This window comes from Hylaeus volcanicus, chromosome 5 (assembly GCF_026283585.1).
Source record: "Hylaeus volcanicus isolate JK05 chromosome 5, UHH_iyHylVolc1.0_haploid, whole genome shotgun sequence".
In the NCBI taxonomy this organism is placed as follows: Eukaryota; Metazoa; Arthropoda; class Insecta; order Hymenoptera; family Colletidae; genus Hylaeus; species Hylaeus volcanicus.
In genome coordinates this window covers 2,879,494-2,904,403 of record NC_071980.1, presented here as the reverse complement: position 1 = coordinate 2,904,403, position 24,910 = coordinate 2,879,494, and the positions used below count along the sequence as shown (strand labels likewise).

Sequence of the window (24,910 nt, the reverse complement as noted above, 5' to 3'; positions counted from 1 at the left end):
ATGGGGCACAAGCGGAACACGAAGCTGTTGGACGGTGGGAGTTTCGCCAGTATACATTAGTCACCACGATTAGCTTGTTTTGCTTTTGTCCTACTAAAATAAATTGAATAAATAATCGCACCAAGTTGATATCGCCATATCAACGCTGTGTTTTCTTTCCGTGAATTATTCATCGAGATAAAACAAGATTCTTAAGTTGCGAAAGTCGTTTATCGTTCTTCAATGACAAATATAATCGAACAGGAACAAGCCAGGTGCATTACAAAGGAAGTAAACGCACGGGGCAGGCTTGTAAAATCGATAATTCGTAGCACCCTGTAAATTCGCGAAACATTGCATAAGCTTTCTCGTAAATCACGCGTCATTGAACCGCACCGAACCATTATATTACACCCCTGAGTTTGGGGTTGAATCGTGAAAGAAAGAGGATCGAGGAAAATGCCAAGCATGCCACGATAAGAATGACCAGGAGGAGAAGAACGAACTCGATGCTAGAGCACGGACACTTGGAGAGGCGAAATACCTTAGTAGAAGATGGGCATAATTCACAGGACGAAGAGAAATGACCCACAGTGTCGTAACTAGTAATTCGAAAACACGATGTGGAGCGTGACTCAATTTTAATCACTGTCAGCTGAATGGAAAACTTTAAATGAGGTGTCAAAGCTGAGCAGAAGGTGGGACCCACCTAACTCCGAAGAGGTAAGACTTCGTCTCTAGACTTGCATCTAGATGCATCTAGAACGCAGCCAGCGCCAGCAGTGGGGACGTCACTGGCGCGAACCACGTTGGAGAGGGAGAGATGCTGGATGAGATGATGCTGGACCCGTGTGTTAGTCATGGGTTGCCCATGGCAACCCACGCGGCTAATGCGCGCGGTACGGGCTGCTCGTTCAGGACAACGTTGGCTATATATGCACGGGAGAGCGTACGTAACTCCGTAGGTTGTACTACGCTTACTACTACGCCTGTGCACAATGGAAAATGGGAGGTCAGGTTCGTGTGCATCCAACACACGTGGCCGAGTTAATTGATTTCGCCTCCCGTTCGTTGCCACGATGTTGCCATTCGATCGGGCCAGCCAACGACACCGCGTCATCGTCGTCGAGTCGGGTCGCGTCGCGTACCTCGAATAGGAATCTTCAGGGAGGAATGCGCGGACCGATGCGAACGACAGATGAAACAGCGTAATATCGAGTGCTGGCATCGGGATGGAAAACGACGCCAGCGTTCCCAGCGCTGGTATTTATATTTCAGTTTTTCGATCGCTTGTCGCACGCACCGAATATGTAAATTGTACTTCGTAGACTACAACGTAAAACTCATTTATTTCTTTTCGATGCTAAAACTCTTTATACTTTCGTAACCACCCCATTTTCCAAAAAGATCGTATCACTTTCGCAACGAACGAATGCAAAATGAACACTCGAGATGATTCGACGTCTCCGTAATGAAAATCGAGTGACCCGTCGGAGTGTATAATTAACTTGAACGATAACTTGCGCAAATATCGTCGCTTTCACGGCAACTAGCGTCACCAGTCGACGATTATAATCAATTTCGTCGGGCAAATTGCGCGCAACGTGCTGCGACATCGGCCGCAGAGTACTCGTCGAACGTAATCACCGTCGAGCCACGAATAATTTCTCTGCGACCGCGGTATCGAGTTTGCACTCGATCGCGACACTCGAAGAATTCGGTTAGCCGGCAACGAGGATGCAGTTGCACCGGTTCGTTGCATTCGGTCGCAATCACGCCGTGTGCAGTGTGCACCAATTAAGAGCGCCCCACGCCGTAATCTGAGATACCACGATGCATGCAAATGCATTCTACGGTGCACGCCACGACCGTCGCTGGACGGCGAACGATCGTTATCGCTTGATTATCGGTCGTTGGTAATGGCGGTTTTCCAGGATCCGTGTCAGGAAGAGACTTCGGATTATTTAACTAAAGAGCTATCGAAGGAACGATTAACATACTCCGATTGCGTAACGCACTTATGAAATTCATGCCTCGTACGAAATCCTATATAAATTCCTCGAGTACATTTTTCACCCCAGCCCCTCGCAAGTGCAAGACCCACGCCACACGTCTTAGCCGGCGTAGGACCGCGATAGCGCCTGTTCAAATTCGATTAACGCCTGCATATCGCGGCGCAGAAGTAAAGATAATCGCGCCGAAGGCTCGATCGAATAAAGCAAATCAAGTTTCAACCGATCGGAGGCTTGCGAAACCGTGTTACCCAACGGATGTATGCGTGGCGCTCGCGGCCGCAACGAACAACGAAACCATTTCGCATGGTTGCATTATCCTGGAAACGCAGCCAGGACTGGCACAGATACGGCTCGACGTTAACGCCGACGAACCGTGCGCCGAGGAAAGGAAACACGGGCCCGGTGGAACGTAGAGAGCAATTGTGCATTAAATTGAAACAGGCCACGACCGAGCGAAGCGGTTCCCGTGGCATTATGCTCCGTCCCGTGGAGTTCGCGCGTATTCGAGCCAGCGCGTCGATACGCGTAACTCATGATTGCCGGTGTTCACGGAACGTCATGCTGCCCATTAAGCCCCACCAACGCGTCCGAACGAGTTGAATGCACCTAGAGAACGCGGCCTCCGCGTTCGCCCCGGCGATAGGGTGCCCGCGAGACGCGTGGGAGTCTACATGAAATTCGTGGCTCCGAGATAGGTGCGAATGGAAACAATGTGTCGAAATCAACGGTGTCTTCTCACGGGATACCGTTCCTCTTCTCGCAGCCGAGATGTGTACCACATTTCAGGCGCTAATGCGCTTCCTACGTTCTCGCTTTCGATACAGCGATACCGGTATTCGTTCGTTGCTTCGCGATGCAGTTCTACGATAACGATCGTACGCCAAACGTTATCGAGTCGGTGTAAAATACTCCGTGCAAATGCGTAACGAATCCCCATCTATCTATCTGCCATTGGTGGACCATTTTCAATGGTATAATTACATCGAGTCAAGCGAAAAAGCTGCAAGTTTCCTTTTCGCCGCATTTAACTAATTACCCAGCCAGTGAAATACGCACCAGTCGCCGGCAAAACCTGTTATCGCCAGAATATGACAATCCGTGTCCCGTTCCCGATGTATTTCTCTCTTCATTGTTGGCGAACGTTAATGAGGCGTTTCGGAGTGGCCCTTAACGTCGCGACAATGGGAAGAAAAATTACAATGTCCAGGTAACGCAATGTTCCGCGAGCGCCGCGGATTCGTTTCTTCCCGACAAAACCACGGACAGGACAAAAGTGCGCCGTTAATTTTTAACACCGTTGTGAAGAGACCGTGCGACCGTTCCATGGACCAAAACAGCCTGGCCAGACACTCGGACCTTTGAAGTCGTCCGCTGATGCAAGAGCCGAGAGTTCATCTCGAAAGATTTACATCTCCCGCGAGCAGAAAGAGGAAAGGTATGAAGCAACGGGCACGGTGAAAGGGAAGGAGGCACAGAAATAAACGCCGCACGAACTTACCGAGGCCAAAAGGGTCCCTGGGAAGCGGAGACTATCCCACGACAGGACCTAAGCGTCCTTTCAGGATTCTCTCGTGCCGCCAACCAGAAAACCGTAGGTGATGTACGAATTCGGGTAAACGGAGATTGAACGAAAAAGAATGGGATCACATTACGACTTTCACGGTAAGACCTTCGATTGAACATTGCCATCCACCTGCGCGATTGCAAGGAAGCTTTTTCTAAAAACAATCGCAAATGTTTCACGATCCTGAAAGAGGTCACGAGTAACAATCCACGGTAGTAGCGACAAAATTATCGACTTTCTCCGAAGAATGGTATGCAAAGCGGGACCCGTAACGCTCTCCCGAGGTCCGCGTTTAGAGGCAGTTTAACGAGATATCGACCCATGAATTCGATAGTTTACTGCGCCAGGGAATCCTGCGGCAACGCTGATCGAGGCTCGTCGGCGTTGTCGCGGGGATTAAATCCAGTACAGTCCGACACGACCACGCCCAGTGAAATGCGCATGTGGGCACGGTTTAAACACTCTTACGAGTCGTCATATTTGTTTGGAAACCTTTACGCATCGCAGAAAAAACAAACGATCGCGAGTCATGATCGTGTCCCTTTGCAGAGTGCCTCAATCATGTCCGAACAATCTCGAGGATTTGTAATACGCAATCGCAATGTTGGTCGTCGATTTTTCTCGACCTGACAGAATTTACTTATAGATAAACAATTGTGAACGACGTACTATCATCATATACGGTCAGTCCCACGATTATTCTTAATTCGGTCATCCTTAAAAATAATGAAAAAATCCTGATTATCTGAGCGTCTGTTCAGCTTCCGGAAAAGTAAAGCTCCTGGAAACTAGGCGACGCCAATAGTCGAGGGAATTCCTTTCGACAAGCCAACAGAGCGCTTACAGCATCAGCTTTAATTAGCGGTAATTAGAAGAAGCTCCGCGGACGACGCCACAAATTGAAACCGGCGTAAACCAATCTAGAGGAGAGCGTGCGAGGTAAAGAGCGTTCAAACGAAACGCCGACTGGCACCAATGAAATTGCACCACGGATGTCGCGGCCAGATAAAACATTCTTGGCCGTTCTCAGCCAAAAACTCACCCAGCCGTGGTTATTGCTCCAAATGTAGCGCTATGGCATGACGGAGATCTCATAAGCTCGTCGACTGTGTATGTCCACATACCTTCGGCATCTACTGCGAACGGCCGAGTCGATGGCTGGCCAGATCAGCATTATTAAGAAGTCAGTGCGAGTACTTTACTTGCTCTCGGTTCTTCTTCGATATAAATGGTTAGATAGAGAATCTACGAGGAAAGTTTACTCAGCGATTAACATCGGAGAGGCAAGAAGAATTAGCTGAAGGATGTTAATCTTGCAGCCTCGAACAAGTTGTTATTTGTTTTACGTATTGGCTGCCTGAAACAGTTCAGGCAGTATGCGGTTGCTACAGGAGAACAACGCATTTTTCAAAGAGAGCACGAATTGAAATTAGTCAACGAGGGTTCGCTGTAATTATTGCATCCGTACAACAATTTCATGATTTCTCTGGTTCGCCAGAGTCGCCACAGACTATCTAAACAATTTTCTAAATAACTACTTTGGAAACATCCCGTGACGAAGACGAGGACGATAATTGGACGAGCTGTGCTCCTTTTCCGACTGTTGGATGCGTTCGTTCCTACTTTCTCCCCAATCACGAAACAGATATTGTTTCCTCGCGAAACTGTGGATGCTCGACTTAGCGAGGAAGTTAACTAGACCAACGATACCGAAAACTCGATTGCGTAAGCCTCGCAAGCGCGGCCAATTGACCCGCGAAATCGCGTTATCGGTCGGAGAATGGAGTTAACTGGTTTAACGACGACCTGATAACGGAATATGGGACGACGTAATGATGGAAGTTCGTCGAACCGCAGCCGCGTTCGCTGCACTAATAGAACGCTCGGAGCACTGAATCGAGAGTCGATTGCGCAATTTTCAAGGGAATGCCGCGGCTCCAGCGAGACGCTAATAGAAGGTTAGCGGAAGAAAGCGAAAAAGAAACGCACTCGGAGGCGTCGTGTAAACTTGGGGATCAGAGAATAAGAGACGCGACAGCTGCTGCGAGTTGCGTGAAATTGTGTCTCACAAAATAACTCGCTCCAGTTGGAAGACATCCTAACACGGGATCTTCTAAGCCTCGGTGATTAACCCTATTAGCAAATCCTCAACGAAACGGACAAAGCAGTGGGTGGTTAGAATTCGGAGGAGCGAACAAAGTTAGTTAAATTAAATCGCGTTGATAACGAGTCCGAATGCTCGTAGAGCTCGTCGACGAGACCGTTCGTTCTTCGGGGGAGTCGTAAGAGGGCCTTAAGACCCGCAGGAGGGCCCAAATCGGACCGACACGACGAGCAGGAATGCGTCGAGATATTTCGCGACTCGTGGAGGGAGGCGAAATTCCAGCGAGAGGGGACCACGATGAAGAAGAAGAAGAGAAGAATGGAACGACTAAAAAAGACCAACGGAGGTCTCGAGCAAGGAGAGAAGAGGGCCAAGCGTACACAAATTGCCGCTCGGGACGAAACCGCGTGTTCTTCGACGCGCGTTCCGTCGATTCCGTAAAACTTTTGACCGATTCGACTCGTTCCGTACTGGCTGAAAATTCTCGAAACGTGGCAGGAACGTATAATTACGAAATTCTTGAAACGAATTTAATCGCGACTGATATGCCCAAGTCATCTGCTTATTGAAGTGTGAACACTTACTCAAGAATTATCAAGAATTATTTATGCGTTACTTATGTACGCATTTATACGGAATGAAATCACAGTGAATTATTAAAACCGAGTAATAAAAATGCATATTAGTAGATAATCAAGTTCAAGTTAAAGGAAAAAGATCGCTACTTTCCATTCTAGTAAAACAGATTGTAAATTACCGACAACACCTGGGTCCACCGAAGCATTTCTTCACGACGCTACTCGGGTGTTATTCGCGCTTCTTTCGCATTATTTTACATGCGTAATGAATCGCATTCCGTGGCGAGTAATTGTGCTCGTGTTCGGAATATCCGCGGATCGATTCATTGAATTTTCGCCACGTTTCAGGCGATCTTACGAGCCGAGCGAGATATCGAAAACTCGCGCACGTTGAATAGTGAAAGGCGGTCGCGGTTATCTGTCGATGAAGGTCGTTGAAAAAGCGCCGCAGTAATTGCAGAAATCGCGTCGAGAGCGTTTTTTTCCCGCCTCTTTATCTGGGCGTCGGGGGAACAGGCGGAGAGTACCTTCTAATTTCAACGGTGTTGCTGGAGGGACTCTACGTATTTCTATCTAATAAACGAACCAAATTTCGAAAGTCTACGTCAATTATTTTCCCTGAAAATTGCTTCGAGACTGATCGAAATAAAACAGTATCATCGAACCAGCGGACTTGAAACGAATCGCGGGTAGCAAACGCGCAAGTTGAACCACGGACGATACTTCTCCCGCGAGAAGGGACCATCTCGTCGGTCCCACGGGAAACCGGCCGGAGAATCCTCTTGGTGAAAAGACTCATCTTGTAAAGAATCCCTGGCTCTTACGTTAAAAGACGCGAGACGTACGTAGCGTTAAAAGACTCATCTGGGCGCGTTGCTCCTTGCTTCAACGTTCGCTGGTTCTCGTCGTTGTTCTCTCGGGCAATTCTCTCGAGTGGACAAAAACCTCACTTTCCTCCTGCGCGCTTTCTCATTATTCTAAAAACTCTTTCTGGGGGCCGGATGGAGGACACCGCTCGTCGCCTCGCTCATTCCAGGGTAGCCCGCGAATTTCTAGGCTGCCCTGGCGAAATCTCCGTCTTCTTCTTCCCCCCCGCCCCCTCCGCCCTCGCGAGAATCCGTCGGAAAAAGAGGTCGGGACGACAAAGGATTTCTAATGGACGCCGGGCACCAGAGGACGCCTTATAAGGCGAACCTCTCGCGAAGGTGGCTCAACCTCCTTTTGGTCTCTCACGAGTATCTCGTGGCGACTTCTGCGAGCGGCTACAGGCGCCTCCGTGGCCGGATTTAGACTGAAAAAGAAACACCGTGGAGTTTCGGGAAGACGAAGACGACGACCACGAGACCCGACGACGAAGGCTGTTCGGGAACCGGGGCGTCGAGCCACACCGGCCCGATCGTGACCGGACCCCGAGATCTCTCTCGATCCTTGGATCTCGATACCCCTGCCGACTTTTGTATTTCGGCCTCCCCGGACGATCGTGTAACGAGGGGTTCACCGAGCTTCTCGGAAGGCGTACGAATTCCCGCCCTTGTTACCCGTTCCCTCTTTTTCTGGACCGCTACTGCGGAGGCGCGAGGTTATCGAGGATCTGCCGACTTCCTGTGAACCTCTTTTGGAAAACGCGTTTTGCATGCCGGCTAATTAGTACTTTTAGAGGGAGTCTGCAGTCGGCGATCTTCGGGAAGGAACGCTCAGAGTTGTTGGACCACGACCTTTTTAAACGTTTGCGTGGCGTATCAGAGAGGTAAACTTAACCGTTAAAGAGAGCACGAAGAGCGATAGCGAAGGGTTAGTTGCATGGTAATCGTCTTGATAGCGATATAAGGAATTACGTGACCGACTCCAAGTTATGTTCTTGCACATATTTAAGATTTTTCAAAAAGTAGAGTTAATTGATTTATGCAGCGAACGGGACAAATGTATAACTCCAAAACTAGACGTGTAATTCATATTTCTGTCCTCAATGACACTTGTTCTGCGAAGACTCGAATTTCCTCCCTCGATCAACCCGACAACTTTCCCAGAATCTCTACGACCGCTTAACGAGTCCGCTCCGAATCGCGGAATCCTCTTCGAAGCAACTCGAATCGGAACCGCGTTCAGGGGTTATCAAGCCGTAGAGCATGAATCGCGCGATCAGGATTTAACTAAATTTCCAGAGCGATTGGTCTCTCATTCGGGTGGCAAACAAATCGATTCCGGCTTGATGCTGGCAAACTGCTACGTTTCGACACGATCCTGCGAACGTGTCCGCGTATATTGTAAATTATGTAACGAAACGCGTACGTACATGGATACGCGACTATATCGTCGCGTGCATACATATGTAAACGGCATGACGCATTCGCATTCATGTATGCAGATTCGAGACGGTCCGGGACCTTTGAGAAGCAATCGACTGGCCGATGCGGAGGCCCCTTATTGTCTGACCGGCATGAATACCAAGCAAAACGCCGCTGAAACGGCGCGATCGAGCTTCTTCGTATTTTCCTGACCGGTTCGTTTAACGAACAACTGGGAATATTCGTTCCGAGAATCGAGTAATTCCTCCCCATCCTCCGGCCTCCGTTAAATTAACCCTTCCAGCAACATTTCGCGCGCATCACCGCCAAAGAAGGAAAGCGCGCTGCTCGGCGAGATAAATAAGATCCCACTCCGTTCGAACTTCGTTCTTGTCATTAACATCATAAATGGTTTCTTCACATTCTTAACATTGTAAAAGGTTTCCAAGGCGAAGTTAATAAAATACAAAAGTAACACCTCAATTTTGGGCTTCCCCTCTAGCTCGGGTACCTCGGGGTTGCTAAAGGATCTTGATTAGATCTTGATTAGATCTTGATTAGATCATCGGGCTACCATTGCCGATAATTGTCGAAAAGTTTCGTTAATAAGAATTCGAGTCTCACTCGTGGTTGTAAGCCAACGAGTTAACCTTGCATACCTAAGTAGACTCTGACTCTGAGACCCTATGGATTTTAGGCATTTTACTTTGTCTCCAACATGGCGCATAAAGTAGTGGAATACGAACAAAGAAACAACGAAGATAACGGCGGCCATAGACGGACAGTTGATTTCGACCCGACCATAAGTTTCGTTCAACTGTTTCCCAGCACAGCCACCGTTGCCAATAAACCGGAGGATCATAAAGGACGATAAAGCTTTAGCCGTATTTCCTCTCGCCGTGTACAGAGGAGTCCTTCGCGCGAACAAGAGTCCCGAGGTTGATTTTATAGCGATAGGGAACGTCGCGAGCACCGTAATCACGGCGCGTTCGCGGTAGGATCTAGACGATCGCGTCGAGATCGAGCGGATTTATGGCTTACCGTGTGCAGAAGATCTTTGAGATGCGACGAACGAGCCGCCACCCTCGAGGATTTCGTCCTCCGGACTACGACCAGGCTGCCTTCCTTTCCAGCCAGGATTCTCGGCATCGTGTTCGATTTGACCAATCGATACTCGTCCCCTGGATGCCTCCTCTTCTTCCTGAACGTGCCGCACAACATGTTTACTGGACTCTTCGCTGGCTCGCCGAGGGAGTCACTGACCGATCATCGATCCAACTGTTCACGAGTTACGAGATCATGTGTCACCACTGATGTTTCGCGACTCGAGGACAACGCGCAACTTGTTCAACGTCCACGAACACGCTATGGATACTTCTCTCGATCGGTCAGGATATTTTAGTCGCGAAAAAGTGGGATTCTCACGGCCCTTGACTCTCGATAGACAACTCCAGGTCGTTCAAACACCCACGGATACCAGATGGTCGTTCTTCTTCGACTCGGAGACTTTGCGCGAGATGCTCGAAGGTCCACGAGTACACCACGGATATTTTCTTCGATAGTCTATAATGCATCAGACTCGAACACGATGTACGATCCTGAGATTCCTCCTCGACTCTCCATCCGAGATAATTCGCAACTTGTCAAAGCATCCGCGAACACACCGACAGATTTCTCCCAACGATACGCGATATTTGGGTCGCGAACAAGTGGGATTCGTCCGAAACCGCTAGTTAACCAATCGGTATACGGTCCTGGGATTCCAAGGTAGCGTTCACAGACGCGCGCGCACAGACACAGGAAACCGAATATTTTTTCTCGCCGCTAACAGCAGCATGGCGCCGCGTAGAGATTCCTGCATCTATTTAACTGCCCGTCCAACTCCGCTCCACCCACCGCGTGCTCGGTTAACCAACCCTCTTCTCGCCTCTTTTATTTCTCGATGCTCTCTTCTCGTTCTCTAAACACCGCTCCCACCGCTTTCGGCATCTCTTTGACGTGTCCACCGACGGCTCCTCTCTATTTTTTTTTCCACCGGTGGGTCTCTTCGATCCCGATCTCCTCTTCCTCGACGCTCCTTCCAGGCTCTATCGCGACACCCACGTACTAATTAAGACCCGACGTCGTCGAACCCTACGTGCACTCGCGCGCCACGGGGGACACCGACGCGAGATCGAGGTGATCGACCGGTAAAAGGAACTGGTTGGATCGATCTCCCGGGATCGACCGTGACACCGCAGGTTGACTCTCGCTCGCCACGACTCGCGAGTTCGAAACAATTCGCTTTTGTTGCGACGCACTCTTCGACGATGGTCCTTTGATCTTCGAAGCTGTCCTCTTTTTCTTGTTCACTTTGAGACTCGATGTCGACTCTCCGGCACAATTTCAATCCTTTATTGTAAATTGGAGTTTAGTTCGAAACGTTCGTCGCTCTGCGTTTCAACGAGTAAAGTTGGGCAACGTCTGGGTTGGTCCTTGGCACTGGATGTTCTTCTTTTTATGGAAGTCTCTTCAGGCGATCCCCGAGTTGGTTCCACGCGGACTCACCTGTTGTGCAAGCACCGTTTCGGATCGCTCGATGCTTAATTAACGGAATCTCAGCCGGCTCGAGTCGCAGTGAGAGCCGAGAGTCGACTGAAGGCATAAGGCTCCGGTTGTGGTCGTCGAAGGAACCCCACCACGTTGATTTCAACAACACCCGGCACCCAGCCCGACCGGACGACCTGGTCGCGTGGCGCTCGGCACAGATACGCAGTGTTTCTCAAAATCCTCTCTTTTTTCGCTGTTGCGGCCAACTTTCGAGCTTGCGACTCCGTTTCCGTAATTCTCTGGAATTCTTCTTGTAATTCTTGTAATTTTGTTTACACAATCTTGAATTAATCAATCTCGCAAAAAAGTAATTAGATATTCTTCGAGTCCAGCGCAATGGTGTTCGTCTCCATTTTTCAATAAGATGCTGCAGTCAAAGCTCAACCAACGTGTTCCTTTCTAGCACCTTTATACCTCGTGTCGGATTATTCGCGAGATCTTGTTCCCATCGAAAGGGGGTACGCATCGTTAGCCCGAAACGAGGAAAAATGTATCTCTGTACACGCTCGGTTTCGCCAAAGGTAAAGAAAACAGCGCGCGCTGCTTTCTGACCGCTTTTCTCGCGGAATAAAGAAGCTCGTTGAATGCAAGCTTCGTCGGGTGGTAGTTTGAAAAGCTGACGGGCTCGGTGGTATCGCTCGCGTCGCCACAATAGATCCTTGGAATACGAGAGAACGTCTATTCTGAAATTCAAGAGCGCGAACTGGGTCACTCGGATCGAGATCACTTCCTCATTTTTTTTTTCCCTCCGTCGCGTAGAACGTCCAACGGAGTCCTTCGAGGTTATCTCATCCACCGACACCACCTCCTGCGAGCAGCTTCGTTGTGCAACGAGGAGTTGTTCTCACAGGAAGTGGAACGCGCTGCATTGTTCTTCCGTGGATGAATCTTCGAACTTGGCTGTGATCTAGTTCCGCTCGGTAGCCATTTTCGCGCGCGGATCGATATCTTTTCGTTGACCAATCGGAAGATGTATCAAGAATGATCATACTTTCGTAACTATCTATGGATTTTTATATTCGAAGCGAATTTTTCCAATGGAAGTCTACGCCTGGTGTAAAATTGCATTCTGGAGGGATGTGGGTCAGCCGATTCCAAGTGTTCCAGGGACATCTGTCACCTTGCGTAACCTCGCCTGAACGTTGCTATTAATTTCACCGTCGAAGGTCTTTTTCATGCGTGAATATCTGCGGTTTAAACGATCCCCTGAAGCGGCTCGTTTCTCGCGCCGACGAAAACGTATTATTTCCACGCTTCCTACCCGTGATCACTGGTCATTGATCAGGAGTATCGAGTGCTTCCTGTCACGAACCGCTGCAAGGACAAACGACGCCTTCTCCGAGGTTTCGAGCAACGATAAAAGGGAGTCGAGAGACGCGCGAACTGGTAATACCGTTGGCTTGTTCGATGGCAAAAATTACGCGGTATTCTCGCATGAGAAAATCCGATGGAATACTGTAATAATCTTCAAGTATCGTTTTGTAACCAATCGCCAGTGTGCAACGATACCGATGAAACGGATGCGGTAACTGTACCGTAAACCGAACAATGATCGAGGTGACATTAATTCTGTATTATTTCCTAGAGAAGCGAATTGAATGTACCTTTTAAAATAATACCATGTTTGAGACCTGTTACTAAAATCCAAATCAAAAGAACCAAGTGTGTTCGAAACGAGAAGGAAACGAAGGATTCAATAACTCTCTCGGCAGACCGTAGTTTAGCGCACCTTGCCAATTTCCGTATCTTTTCGATTTACGGCTCCGGTTATAACTCACGTCGCGATGTCGTACGGAGTTGGCCACCACGTTCTGTGACTAACGAAACGTCCAAGTGACCGGCGCATTTGCATCAGAATCAGAACAATAATGTACAGTGCGCGGTGCGCAATGAGGGTGATTCGTCCACCCTTTATCGAAGGAAGCGGATATGCAATTTTCGCGTGACTCATCGCAACCCCTTCGAAAACGATCGATCATGTTGCACATATATCTTCGAAGAGTCATAATATACATGCTTTTCAGTTGCCACCGCGAAAGTGTTCGATAAACGTTTATTTATTAAATGAAATTCGTTTGTACGAAAGATTAATGATGGCCAATAAATTGACCGATCAATTACCAAAAGTATTAATGAGAATTAAAAAGAGGAATTTGGAAGAAGCTATTTGGTGGAATAACTTGTAATTTTTGTGAAGAACTGTCATCGAAACGCGAGTAGAAACTCGTAAAACCTCGCGATTAGAGCTAATTGAATTTCACGCATTAAGCTTTGGAGACCGAATGGGCGTTAAATTTTAATTACGGCTTGATTCTCGGGTAATGGGACGGTCCAGGGGCGTATAATTAATCCATTAATCTCGAGAGCCTTAAGCAGCCGATGAAACGGCGGATGGAAACTTTGAAATTAAGTTTTCACCGTGGCTGGCCTGAGGGATCGTCACACTTTCTTCGATCATTTCCTTTGCTCGATGAATCGTTAAGAACAATGACTTTGCGGATACGACCACGTTTAATTTTGATATTACGTCATTTGGTGGATGCCATTTTCCGCACATTTGGTAGACGTAGATATACGATTCTGGCCTGCAAAGCTGGCATCGTGAATAAATATTACCATTTCTGTCGCGATTCCTTAGGGAAGACGTTCATTCGGATCGTAAAAATTGACTAGTGGCGCCGAGGGACCACGCATCCGGTTCTAAATCTTGGACGATTCTAAAACTGTTCGCGTCGACCGAGTGGAAAATCTAATAAGAGCTGCCACGCCGTGGAACCAGTCACCTACTTCTCTGAAATGAAAATACCTCGCGCGAAAGGCGACCGGAAAAGCGTCGAATAATTAGGCGGACGTCAAAACACGAATTATTTTGGCTCTCGGAATGAGAACGTTATTGTTCCTTTTAATTGCGTTCACAGTTGGATAAAAATCGAAGAATTACGGTGTTAATTATGGCGTAAGCCTTGCACGCGTAATTTATGTTGCATAGACAATCGGAATAATTAAGTGCGATGGTATAATTAATTCGTATTGAATTTTAAACAGAGTCGTAATTAACGATCAACTGTAATTACAGCAAGTGGCATTCTACGAGGCAATTATTATGGAATAGGAAAGCTTGATAATAGCCAGAAATTGTGTTAATGGGGAAATTAAATTTTTGTTATTTTTGTAGACGGGTGCTTATCGTTAGATATTCAGTCTACGCGAAAAGAATAATTTTCAAAGTGAAACAGTTCGAAATAAGACCATTTTCTACCATGATCTTTCATTACAGCTACGGGAAGTACTTATTTCCCGATGTCAAATTAGCATTTCATGCCTGCTGTCCGTTGCATGTCGCTCGCCAATTTGCAGGTGGTGATTTAATCGTGACGTTGTTAATTTAATAAAAAATTTAAATTATTTTATAACGCCTGCGTGCTTTTCCTTTTTCTCGCCTATAACTGATCAATATCGACGGCACCTGATTGGTAATCAAATTTGGCTCGAAGGATACGTGGTCGTGGTGAGTTCTCGTTCAAAAATTTGAGAATCCCTGGTGCACGCAGGTTTTTACCTGAGGGATACGCATGCGCCGCGACCGACAGATGTTTCCTCCTGGCCAACTGTTGTACGCTGCGGCGACGAGAGCCGAGGCTGCATCTGATTTACCAAAGAAAGAAAGACGAGGAGAAGAAAGGAAGAAAAATCCATCTTTCCTGTCCCCGTCTCGGCCTGCTCCGTGTTCCAAAGCGAGAGAGAGGAAGAGAAAGAGAGAGGATCCTACCTCGCCCTCTTCGTCACCACTGGAGGATCCCCGAGGACGCGCTACTAAGGGCCTATAGGGGGTGGACCGCCTCTATTTAGACCCGTGAGCGCAGCCCTTATGTCGTTAGACTCGATCAACCCCACCGATAAGCAAGATCGAGTCCGACGAGACACCAGCCCTGAGTTACTGACCCAAAACCCGGATTTATTGGTCGTCCGAGTCCTACAGCGGAGGGTCCTTATGGTTTTACTGCCCGTTTATTGTCCATAATGCTTGGAGTTCCTTTTATGGCCCCGAGGATTCCCTGCGTCGAGTCGCTGAAGAGACCCTACAAGTTACAGTCTCGCCTGATCAAAACAAATTGTGTTGTCGATATTGATTACTTCTGGTTCTATGTTTCACGACGATTAACTCTAGTTAAGCTCTTAGGGGCATCGTAAACTCTACGCGTTTCTAAATTGTTTTACAGCTCGGTTTGCTTGTCACAGGTGTCAACGTCTGATCGATTTACTTTCTCATTTCGTAGTTGATCCTGGATAGTCCTCCCCCAACCCCCAGGTCTCACCTCACCGACAATCACGATCGTTAACTCATTATCCCATTCGCGCGTTGGAACGGACAGACGAGTCAAAACCAGAGAATCCCGACCGCACGAAGACAGCTTCTGAGGGCCTGTTAGACCTCTTCGGCATCGGGGCTCGAAGCAAGCCCCGGCCGACCACCTGCTCGCTTCTACGATTCGCGTTACAATCGCATCGGTGAGATTTATCGTGCACGGAATATCGAGTGGCAAGGGTACCGGCAGTTCTTATTACAGCTTATTAAGCGGCAGTAAACCGCGTATTCATGATCCAGGAACCGGTCACGAGTGAGAAGCAGATCCCTGGTATCACCTGCTTCTCGATCCGTCTTCGTCGTGCACCCTCTGCATAGTGGACGCTCCTCGTCTCTTTTCCAGTCTCGGTCGCGTCTCTGCTTCTTTTTTCGCCGCAATTCACGCAGACGGATACCTTTCCGAGGGACACCTTGACCCGTGCCACGGCTTCGACGTTCTATTTTATCCCCTCAGGTTGCCATCTTTGTCTTAGGATCGAAACGGTCGAGGGTGGACTCGTGACCGGGGCTGCAGAGGCGATTCGGATGGGGGTAGGTCTTTTGGAAACCGATAGTAGATCGTTTGCAACCCTGTATTAATATAATTTATGCGTCGCTTTTCATCTACTATCGACAGAGAAATTTACAAGATGGGCAATCCGTTCTCTTTGCAATTTATAGCTTCCTATCGAGTTACCTTGGCACCAACGAAAGTGTGATGTCACGTTTAGTTAAGTGAAGGTGCACGTTCCACCTGTTGTTTTGATCGAGGTTAAATCGAACATCCTCGGGATTGTGTAACACGTGTTCCACTTACCGACCTGAGCATTAAAACGTTCAACGTACACCTCGAAACGGAGGTAATACGTTTCATCTCGAATTTCGATCGCGACCACGTTTCTGATAGGACGTCTCCTCGTTTCGTGGTCCACGGATGATCCGACTTTGATGAAACTAGCCGGTATAATAATCTCGCTGGATGATTATCCGCGATGATCTTCGGCTACCTTTCCATCCAGCTCCCGTCAGGCCCACGGACACCTTTTCCCTTCCTCTCGAGCCTCGTGCTGGACCGCCTGCTCTCCTCGGTTCCTCTCTCGATGGTCTTGTTCTTGTTGGCAGACCGTGCCACGTTCAAATCTCGGCCTTCGTCGAGGGGGAGACGATTGCTTAACGACGCCAGCCACCTGCCCCGGTGAAGAGGAGAACACGTGCTGCCGCTACGAGGCAGCTGCAAACCAAAGGACGACGCGTACGTACGCAAGGGACAGGCTTCCCCTGTTTCTCGAGGTGTTGAGAGTGTTGGGGATACAGGTACCGAGCACGAGACCCTGGATGAGCGCACTCAAACTGCACGTCATTGCTCGCTTCGAGAACCTTCGTACCGTCTCGAGACACTCCCTTTCGCCAGACCCTGGGTGTCCAACTTGTTTCCCTTTGGTATCGCTCACTCACTTTGGTACAAGCCTCGTACTACGAGGACACACGCGTGCATCGCAAAGCTGCGTTAGGCTGGGTTATAAAACTCGAGAGAAAATGGTCCAAGTACCGAGCTTGTATCCAGAAAGACCACGGGCGGCTGTTGAAGGCTCGACGAAGTATGTACGCGAGTAAAATTGAAATTATGATGCTAGTCCGCTCGCATTAAAAAACGTTCTGAGAACGCAAAGAGTTGTACCTTTCGACAGGTGCGCCGGGAAACGGACGAAGGAACTCGAAGGGAGTTTTAGGGAGAGATAGCGTTGAACCTACGATGCAAACTGATGCATATTTCCATCAACTCGGTTATACACCTGTAATCTTGTACAGTGGGGATTCTCTTTTTGTCGACCAAGCTGGTCTTTACGGTTCGCTAACTGTAATTGCAATTAGCAAATCGGACCAGGGACCCGAAGAAAGAAACGATCCATCATTGTCATTCCCGCCGGTGCATTTTTCTCAGGTGTCGGTAGTAGATTTGTAAACCATTTGCGCATTGGTCTTCCTGTTGTGGTCGTTTGCAAAACTCTCGGACATTGTTGCGATACAGAAACTTTTTATGGTGAATGTTGGTGTAAATCGATCCTTCTTTTGGAGTTCCAGAGTATCCAAATATACGTGATCCTTTGAATACTACTGTTTAGAAACATAATATGCAAAGTACTGCACCCAGTTTCAGTCGCAGCGGACAATATATTCATCCGTAATCCTGAATCTCTGATAACACCGAACAGTTGCGCAATGGAAGAGCTTCATGAATTTCAAGCAGAGCCGTAAAGGTCTTCGGGAGCTCCAACGGTAGTGGCAGGGCTGTTGGACGAATCTCGAAAAAGATTAGGAGAGCAGAGCAACAGATGGCAAACAGAACGCGTGGCCGGTGCACCGATAGGAATTTTCTATTCCTTCGATTGTCTGTGCCATCCCTCCGGAACGAAAAACGAAACGGGAATCGACTCGCGTTTGTATGCGGGAGAAAAGTTTCCGAGCTCGACGAACCTCTCGCGACTTTTTCGCTAGAAACGAGTTTATCGGAGATGATTGTGTTGAAATCTGCGTTCCACTCAAATCTACTGGAAATTCAGTCTCGACTCGCAGAAATCGTTACTTCGATCGCTTATCGGTGCGAAAGTTTGTGGACCTCCTTGCAATTTGTATCGTGAAGTTCGAGTATTCGAATCGCCGACACTTGGTTTTTTGATTAATGGTTTCTCCCATTAAAATAAGATTTAACGATGATAACGGTTCGCGTTGACCCAGAGACTTAAGAAAACAGAAGCCTCTTGCGAGAGACACGGAAGCGAGGATCGACTTACGAGGACACGAGGGAGGCTGGACGCGAATGAAGGTCTCCGAAATTGCAGCTGCCCTTGGGCACGTGGGCCTACACCGCTACCTGAACTATTTCTTCGATCCTCGATCTCCTTTTCGACGATGTGTATACTTTATTCACGCATAACGGGAGAAACTGTCTCAGCCGTGGCCAAAAGCTAACAAAGACGCAGCTTGGATTCGAAAACCAGGTGAGGCAGCTCCTCCGGCGACGACAAGGAGTGTCTTTCAATTTTCGATCGCTTTAACGCGCTCCAGAAAACGATCGAGTAGATCCAAACGTAATCTAATATCGATTGGCGAGAGTATGAAATTATACTGAATAATATTAGGTCGTCCTAAAATTTCGTACCACTAATTCTTTAGTAGTGGACGACTGGAGTCGAATATCGATCACTCCACTGGCTAGAAACTCGATCGTTTTTTTCCCTTCGCGAGGGCTCTTTCATCGTCGATTTCGTGGCTGCAACAAGCCCAGGTTAATTCGATCACGGAGCATCGGGGAGGTTACCTGAAATCGTTCCTAACGAACTAAGCTTTTCATCGAAGGGAGGATCAGGGTCACGACATTACCCAATCATGCTTCGCGTGTCTGGGAAGCTACCTGTAGAGGGTGCAACGAAAATCATGGCATGATTGACAACGGAGGGCGATTCGTGCAGATAAAAGCGAGTCGAAATCTATAGGGTACGTTTCTATTGAATGGAAAATATTAATTTTAAAAAGAATCACTTTGAGATACTATTTCCATAAATACGTTAAGTAGCACGAACTTATGGCAAGGACTCATAATTCGATCAGAGAAATTTCTGTGGTAGTCCCGCATCGATTCTAAGAAATTCTATCTTTAGTCAATGAAACTCGAGAATTACAACCGGAAATAGTAATATTGCCGAACAAAGGCTCCCGTTGCGATTAACGATGCTAAGAAGAGCCCCACGAATGCGGATACAACGAAGCCCGCATACTAATGGCCACCGGAAGTCCTCAGACGTTCGTCTATTTTATCCTGGGACGTAGTTCATCATTCCTGCGCCTCGGTTTGTCTTTATTATGTCAAGGTCTTGACAAGCTTACGAACGCGTAACTCCGTGATTGATATTGTACTTTCACGAACTACCTCGTCGTTGATCAATTCTATATTATTACTTTTTAATTATTTCGTACGAATCAGTATAACGTACCGATTAATAAGTTTGTTACATTCGCTTGGTAGAATTAATTAGAGGAAGTTTAATTTCTGTGTTCGTAGCTAATATTTTAATTCCCTTTTTTAAATTAAGCTCTCGAAGCAACATTCGCGCCACGCGTATTTTAATCGCGAAGGTTGCGGTCGTGTTAGAGGATAACTGAGAACCATTTACTGTCGGCGGATAAAGCAGTTCGGTGCATTTGGTCGGTAACACACTCGGCGCAGATAATGTACGGCTCGCGAGTGGCGGTAACTTGGTTTTCAAATATCAGATTGCGCTGGAATACGGATACGAGAGTTTTTGTTTAACGTGAAAGTTAAAAATTAGAATATAGAATAATTAATTCTCAAATATGAACGAAGTATAGTCGAATATATCGAAACGCAATTCGAGATCATCGCAGTTGCATCCATGCATTCCCGGAATGCAATTACGCAACTCTGCGAGAAATCTCGCACGTGTCACGCAACAGTATCATCGAATAACAAATGCAACGTCAACAATGGTATCCCGTTGTGTTTAAAAAGCTCCATATCGTATTTCCACTCTGCTGGATACAACACGGCCGATGCTCGACAATTGTCGCGTTATCGGACAATAATATTTACCGAAACGTCAATGTATCGCGGTTTCCTCATTTTTCAATTACATTCGAAGAAAATAAACCGACACGCGGTTTTCTCGATTGATTTAATTTAATTTGGAATTTCCAGTGTTTCATAGGAAGCTCGGAGCTTTGTTCAAACCTTTTCTTTTATTAGTAACAGAAAAAATGACTTCGAACCATCGCTGGTTCATAAGCCCAATTTTGTTCAAAATAGCAGGTGTTCCGAGGCCTTTGAACGGCGTTGCACGTCGATTGTTCGATACACGCGACTGCGAGTTTGCACGGAAAGGTGTGACGTCCGATTATCCGTTCAACGGGATGCGCGCGCAGAGTCCTTCCTGTCCGAGAACGGAAAGGTGAGAGAGCTTTTGCACTTGCACTTGGCGGTGCATCGGAGGTCGGTCAAGGCGCCTGTGCCCATGATCGATAACCTGGCAACGCGGAATGGATAACGTTGCGCTCTGGTCGGTGACCCCAGAGGCTGGCCGCTCGATTATACTCGAGTGGATTCGCTCGTTTGATCGCCTAAAACACCAGCCACTTGTGCTTCCTTTAACCTCGACTGCTAGCAGAAAACGTTGAAACAAGATTGACTCTTACAGCGAGAGACTGAAGTACTTCCTCGACTACCGACTTCGAAATGCGATGTTTCGGGATAAAATATTGAAAAAATCATGTCGAAAACCGTGAGCAATAAGCTTATTAAATTTTGTTTATTTTTTTTTAAGAAACATCCTAAGTGAAGTTTCGCTCAAGAAAGTTTCGAAATTAATCGTAGAACAGAACATGTATTTTGTGTAGACAAAGACACGTGTACCTATGCTATTTTTTCTAAATCATTCGTAACTTTGGGTCAACTCCAACTTTGAGGGTGAACGAACTATCGCGATAAGACTATAAAAATCTGTTAACGTCGAATAAACAGAGTATAGTAAAACTAACAGTGACAAGTTTAATTAAATTAAATTGCTTAAATGGGCCACGTTAAATCTTCCAATGACAATTCACAGTGACAAGTTAAACTGAATTGAATTCTCGGTTGAACGAACGGTTATTGGCAATGATTTATAGCAGTCGAATTCGAACTTCTAATAGTGGCTTCGATGTGAGAATTGGGGGCATGGGCGCTGGTACCCATCCCGCGGCCATCGATCTTCCGAGTGCCACGTGGTTCGGAACTGTTGCCCCAAGTGCAAGTGCAAGTGCAAGCGGAGAAACTCTTTCGGTCGTTGCCCGCGACTCGAACACGTTTAATCTATCTTCTGCTCCACGCGCGAACTCCTCGTGCTCCCGTATCTATCGTCGTCGCGGAGATATGGTCGAGCAATTCACTCGGAAACCGTCGTTGCTGCTTTCTTGGCGTCGCGGCGGATCTTCGCGCGTCGTTCGCCAAGCGAGAGTATCAATTTGCATCTCGCGAGACGAGAGGAAAGCGAACGTGTGCTATGAATTGCACGAAGTATTATGGATTTTTCAGAATTTTTTCATTTCTAAATGGACGGAGTGCCACGATATTCGCTTAGATTCCCGGGGTGCACGATAGTGATTTTTGCAAAAGACGAATCCCAATCTCACACAAAAAAAAAAAAAACGATATACTAATTCGATCGACTCTCCATGCTAACGGAATTTTTGCAGTTCTTTCGCGCTGGTTTCCAAAAGTTTCGAGGACACTAGTTTTCAATCGACGGTCGCCAAACCGGAACCAAGAGACGGAAAGTGCTGGAAACTCGACGACTACCGTTCTGAATGGAATAACTCGTCGGACAAAGTTCGTTCGCAATCGTTCGGCCGTGGCAATTATCGACAATTTGTCGTTTTGCGGCTCTGGCATTGTGCTGCTGCATCGCCCTGCCACGAGCTGGGATGTTCAAGGCGTGTCTATCGGGCACGCTGTGAAAATCGATTCGTTACGTCGAACGCGTGGATTGAAATTTCGCTTCATGGTACGTAAGATTTATACTCGACCCGGCATTAGAATTCATTAGACACGTGATCGCATGTGGTCGCATAGTAGAACTTTTGCTTGTAAATTACAAAAAGGCATTAACCTATATTAAAGTGTGTCTTCTGACAAAATGTACCATCATGGTTGGCGTGTGAAATTTTACGAGGAATTCGTTAAGCAAAGTGACACGGAATTCTGAAAGCCTCCTTACTCCTGAGGTAGACTCTCTTTAGAGCTCGGGACACCAACGACGTATCGTTTTTCATGCGAACGATCCCGCTATGAATTATTTAGAGTACGTGTCAATTGACACCAATTGAGCAGCGTGCCACGGAACCGCGAAGTCGTCACCAGCTGTCTTTTCCATCGAACCGCTCTCCGTTTTGTGCCGACTTCGCGTCAATCTCGCGAATTCCTCCATCTTTGTGCCGATATTCCTCGATACCGCGAAATCTGAGAGTAAACTACCCGAAAGATAAGAAGCGCGTTCTGTAACTGGATCGTGGATTGGAATCCAAGTCCTCTGTTTGTCGGACGGCGTATCAATTAAGCTAAATTGGCGGATTGTATCTCCCCTAAGCTGTTTCAAAGATGATTGATGAACGGAAGGATACGTTTGTTGGTTTTAAGAACAATGACGTCGGATAGCTTATATCGAACTCGTCGTACTTCCTTTCTTAGTAAACTAAGCACTCTGCTTACTGTCTTTAATGATACTTAATGCTAGTAAATCTAAAAATCCAAAGTTCGAACGACAGTATCGACAGAAATGTCGATCGGTGCAACAGGTGCGGTCGTTTCGATTCCACCGGAGGTCGACCAGAATGGAGCGAACTTCCATAGACGAGATTGTAAAACTTTTACAAAAACTTACCACCGTCAAGCTGTCCAACTCGCCGAGCCACTCGTTCAAAAGCTGTTCCGGGTCTGTTTCGTTGTCGCTGTCATCGCCTTCTTCCTCGTAGCGTTCCATGGTGTCCTTAATCCAGCTTAGATCCGTCTGCTACGTCGTTCACTTCTCTCCCTGCGAGCACACAAAGGTAACGCGTTAATTTGGCTCGTCGGACACGCTGTATCGGCATAGGCGACCAAAACAACGCGTAATTTGAAAACACGTACAGGTAGCGAAAGGTGTACAGTATTATCTTCCAAGGTAATCGACAAAGTGTGGATGACGTAATTTTTGATAACCAACCCGAGCTACCAAGCGCGTGATTTTTTTTGGCCTTGATAGAATGGCGAAGACTTAGGCCTTCGTCGTTGGAATAGGATGACAATTTGATATTACACAATTATTTTCTCAAATTACATCCAAGGTTTCGTTTGTTATCACGCGGAAAGTTTGCTACGGTGTTACTTTCTTCGATTCGGAAGAATTCGAGCTTGAAAGCAAACGATTCGGTCACGCAGAGTTCGAGGAGGCGACAGTGCGTGTCCTAAATGCAGTTCAAACTCGAAAATCACGCTAACAGGGTTCGTAAACGATTCAAAAGTCTTCCCTCGTCGCACGGGGCACGTCGACACAAATTGCGTCGTTGAGTGACAGACGTCAGACGGATTTCTCGCCCGCAATCGCGTGCGATTCGCGCCGAAACGGCGCCCGACGTCCCGGCGAATATATTATGGAACGCACGAAAGAAACAAACGGGTAATTCAGCCGCGCCCCTGAGCAGACTGACACTGACGTCTCGAATGACGATCGGGCTTGGCCTTAACGCCATTCGCTGGCGACATTATGCTCGATTCCCACCAGAGAGAACCGATATACCCGGCCACATGTGGCCGAATGTGGCCACATGTGGTCACGTAGTAGAACCTGAGATATGGTCAAGGTGGGATCTTTGTATGTTCGGTCTCTAAAAACAGTTGCTACAAATTTTAACCGATTGCATCACAACAACGAAGCCTGGGAATGCAAAATGGAAGGGAACTTGGTAAAATTATATTCCGCAAATTTCTATCTAGATCAGAATTTAGTCCATTTCTTATCCGTGGCATGAGAGTCACTCGAGCGGTGGAGGGAACAACGCATTATCACGACACAGCGATTTACCTGCTCCCAGCGACGATTAACCGACGATAATTGCGCTCGCGTAATGGCCACCTGACGCAGCCTGTCGGCCTTCCAATCTTGATAACCAAGGGGCAAAAAAGATTGGGTCGACGATCGAGTCCGGGTGCTCCTAGTGAGATGTGAACGGTTCGCGATAGCGTAACAGAGGTGACGGAAATGGGGTTCTCTCGTTAATTCGCTCGTTTGGCTGGCTGCTTTCACGTCGATTGCGACACGATGGTTCTTCGTGCCGCATTAGTGTAATTCAAGGGGAATAGGCGCGTGTTAAGGGTCGGAAGGCATGGCCATCTTTGCAATTACATCTCTGGACGCCGTAACCTTTTTTTCCTTATCCTAATTCATTAAAACGCGAAACATTTCCTGCAGGAGCGAGATAAAAACGAAAAGATTAAGGACGTCGATTATATTTGTGTAACCGGTGGTAGATCTTGGTTCGAATTTAATGCAAAAGACATTTCATTGAATACCCTATTCACCCCTTACTCTTCGAAATACTCATAGTATCCGCGCATGAAATTCGTGACTCGCCGTTGAGGAAATTTCGAATCTAACGCGTCCGGTGTCGAGTCAAATGGGACGCGGGTCTGTCTATCTGTACTGCACGAGGTCATCGCGAAGTACGTGTAACTGTGAGCCACTGTAATAGTGCGTCTTGCCTGAGAGGTTATATGATGTCCCATCGGGCGGCGCGAACCACCGGTGGCTCACACTTGTTCACCTCGGCACGGCTGAATTTTCGGCGCGGGTCTGTCTATCTGTACTGCACGAGGTCATCGCGAAGTACGTGTAACTGTGAGCCACTGTAATAGTGCGTCTTGCCT

General features: G+C 47.5%; 1 protein-coding gene across 3 annotated transcripts in view; it reads right to left on the bottom strand.

The window, feature by feature from the left end:
* Nucleotides 1-24,910, bottom strand: part of LOC128877586 (amyloid beta A4 precursor protein-binding family B member 1-interacting protein) — a 153,361-nt gene that overhangs the window by 68,179 nt on the left and 60,272 nt on the right. For all 3 annotated transcript variants that reach the window (XM_054125008.1, XM_054125010.1, XM_054125009.1), the window contains one exon: nt 22,890-23,039. In XM_054125008.1, the coding sequence (XP_053980983.1) occupies nt 22,890-22,988 (99 nt within the window). In that variant the 5' untranslated portion in view covers nt 22,989-23,039. The remainder of the gene's footprint in view (nt 1-22,889; nt 23,040-24,910) is intronic.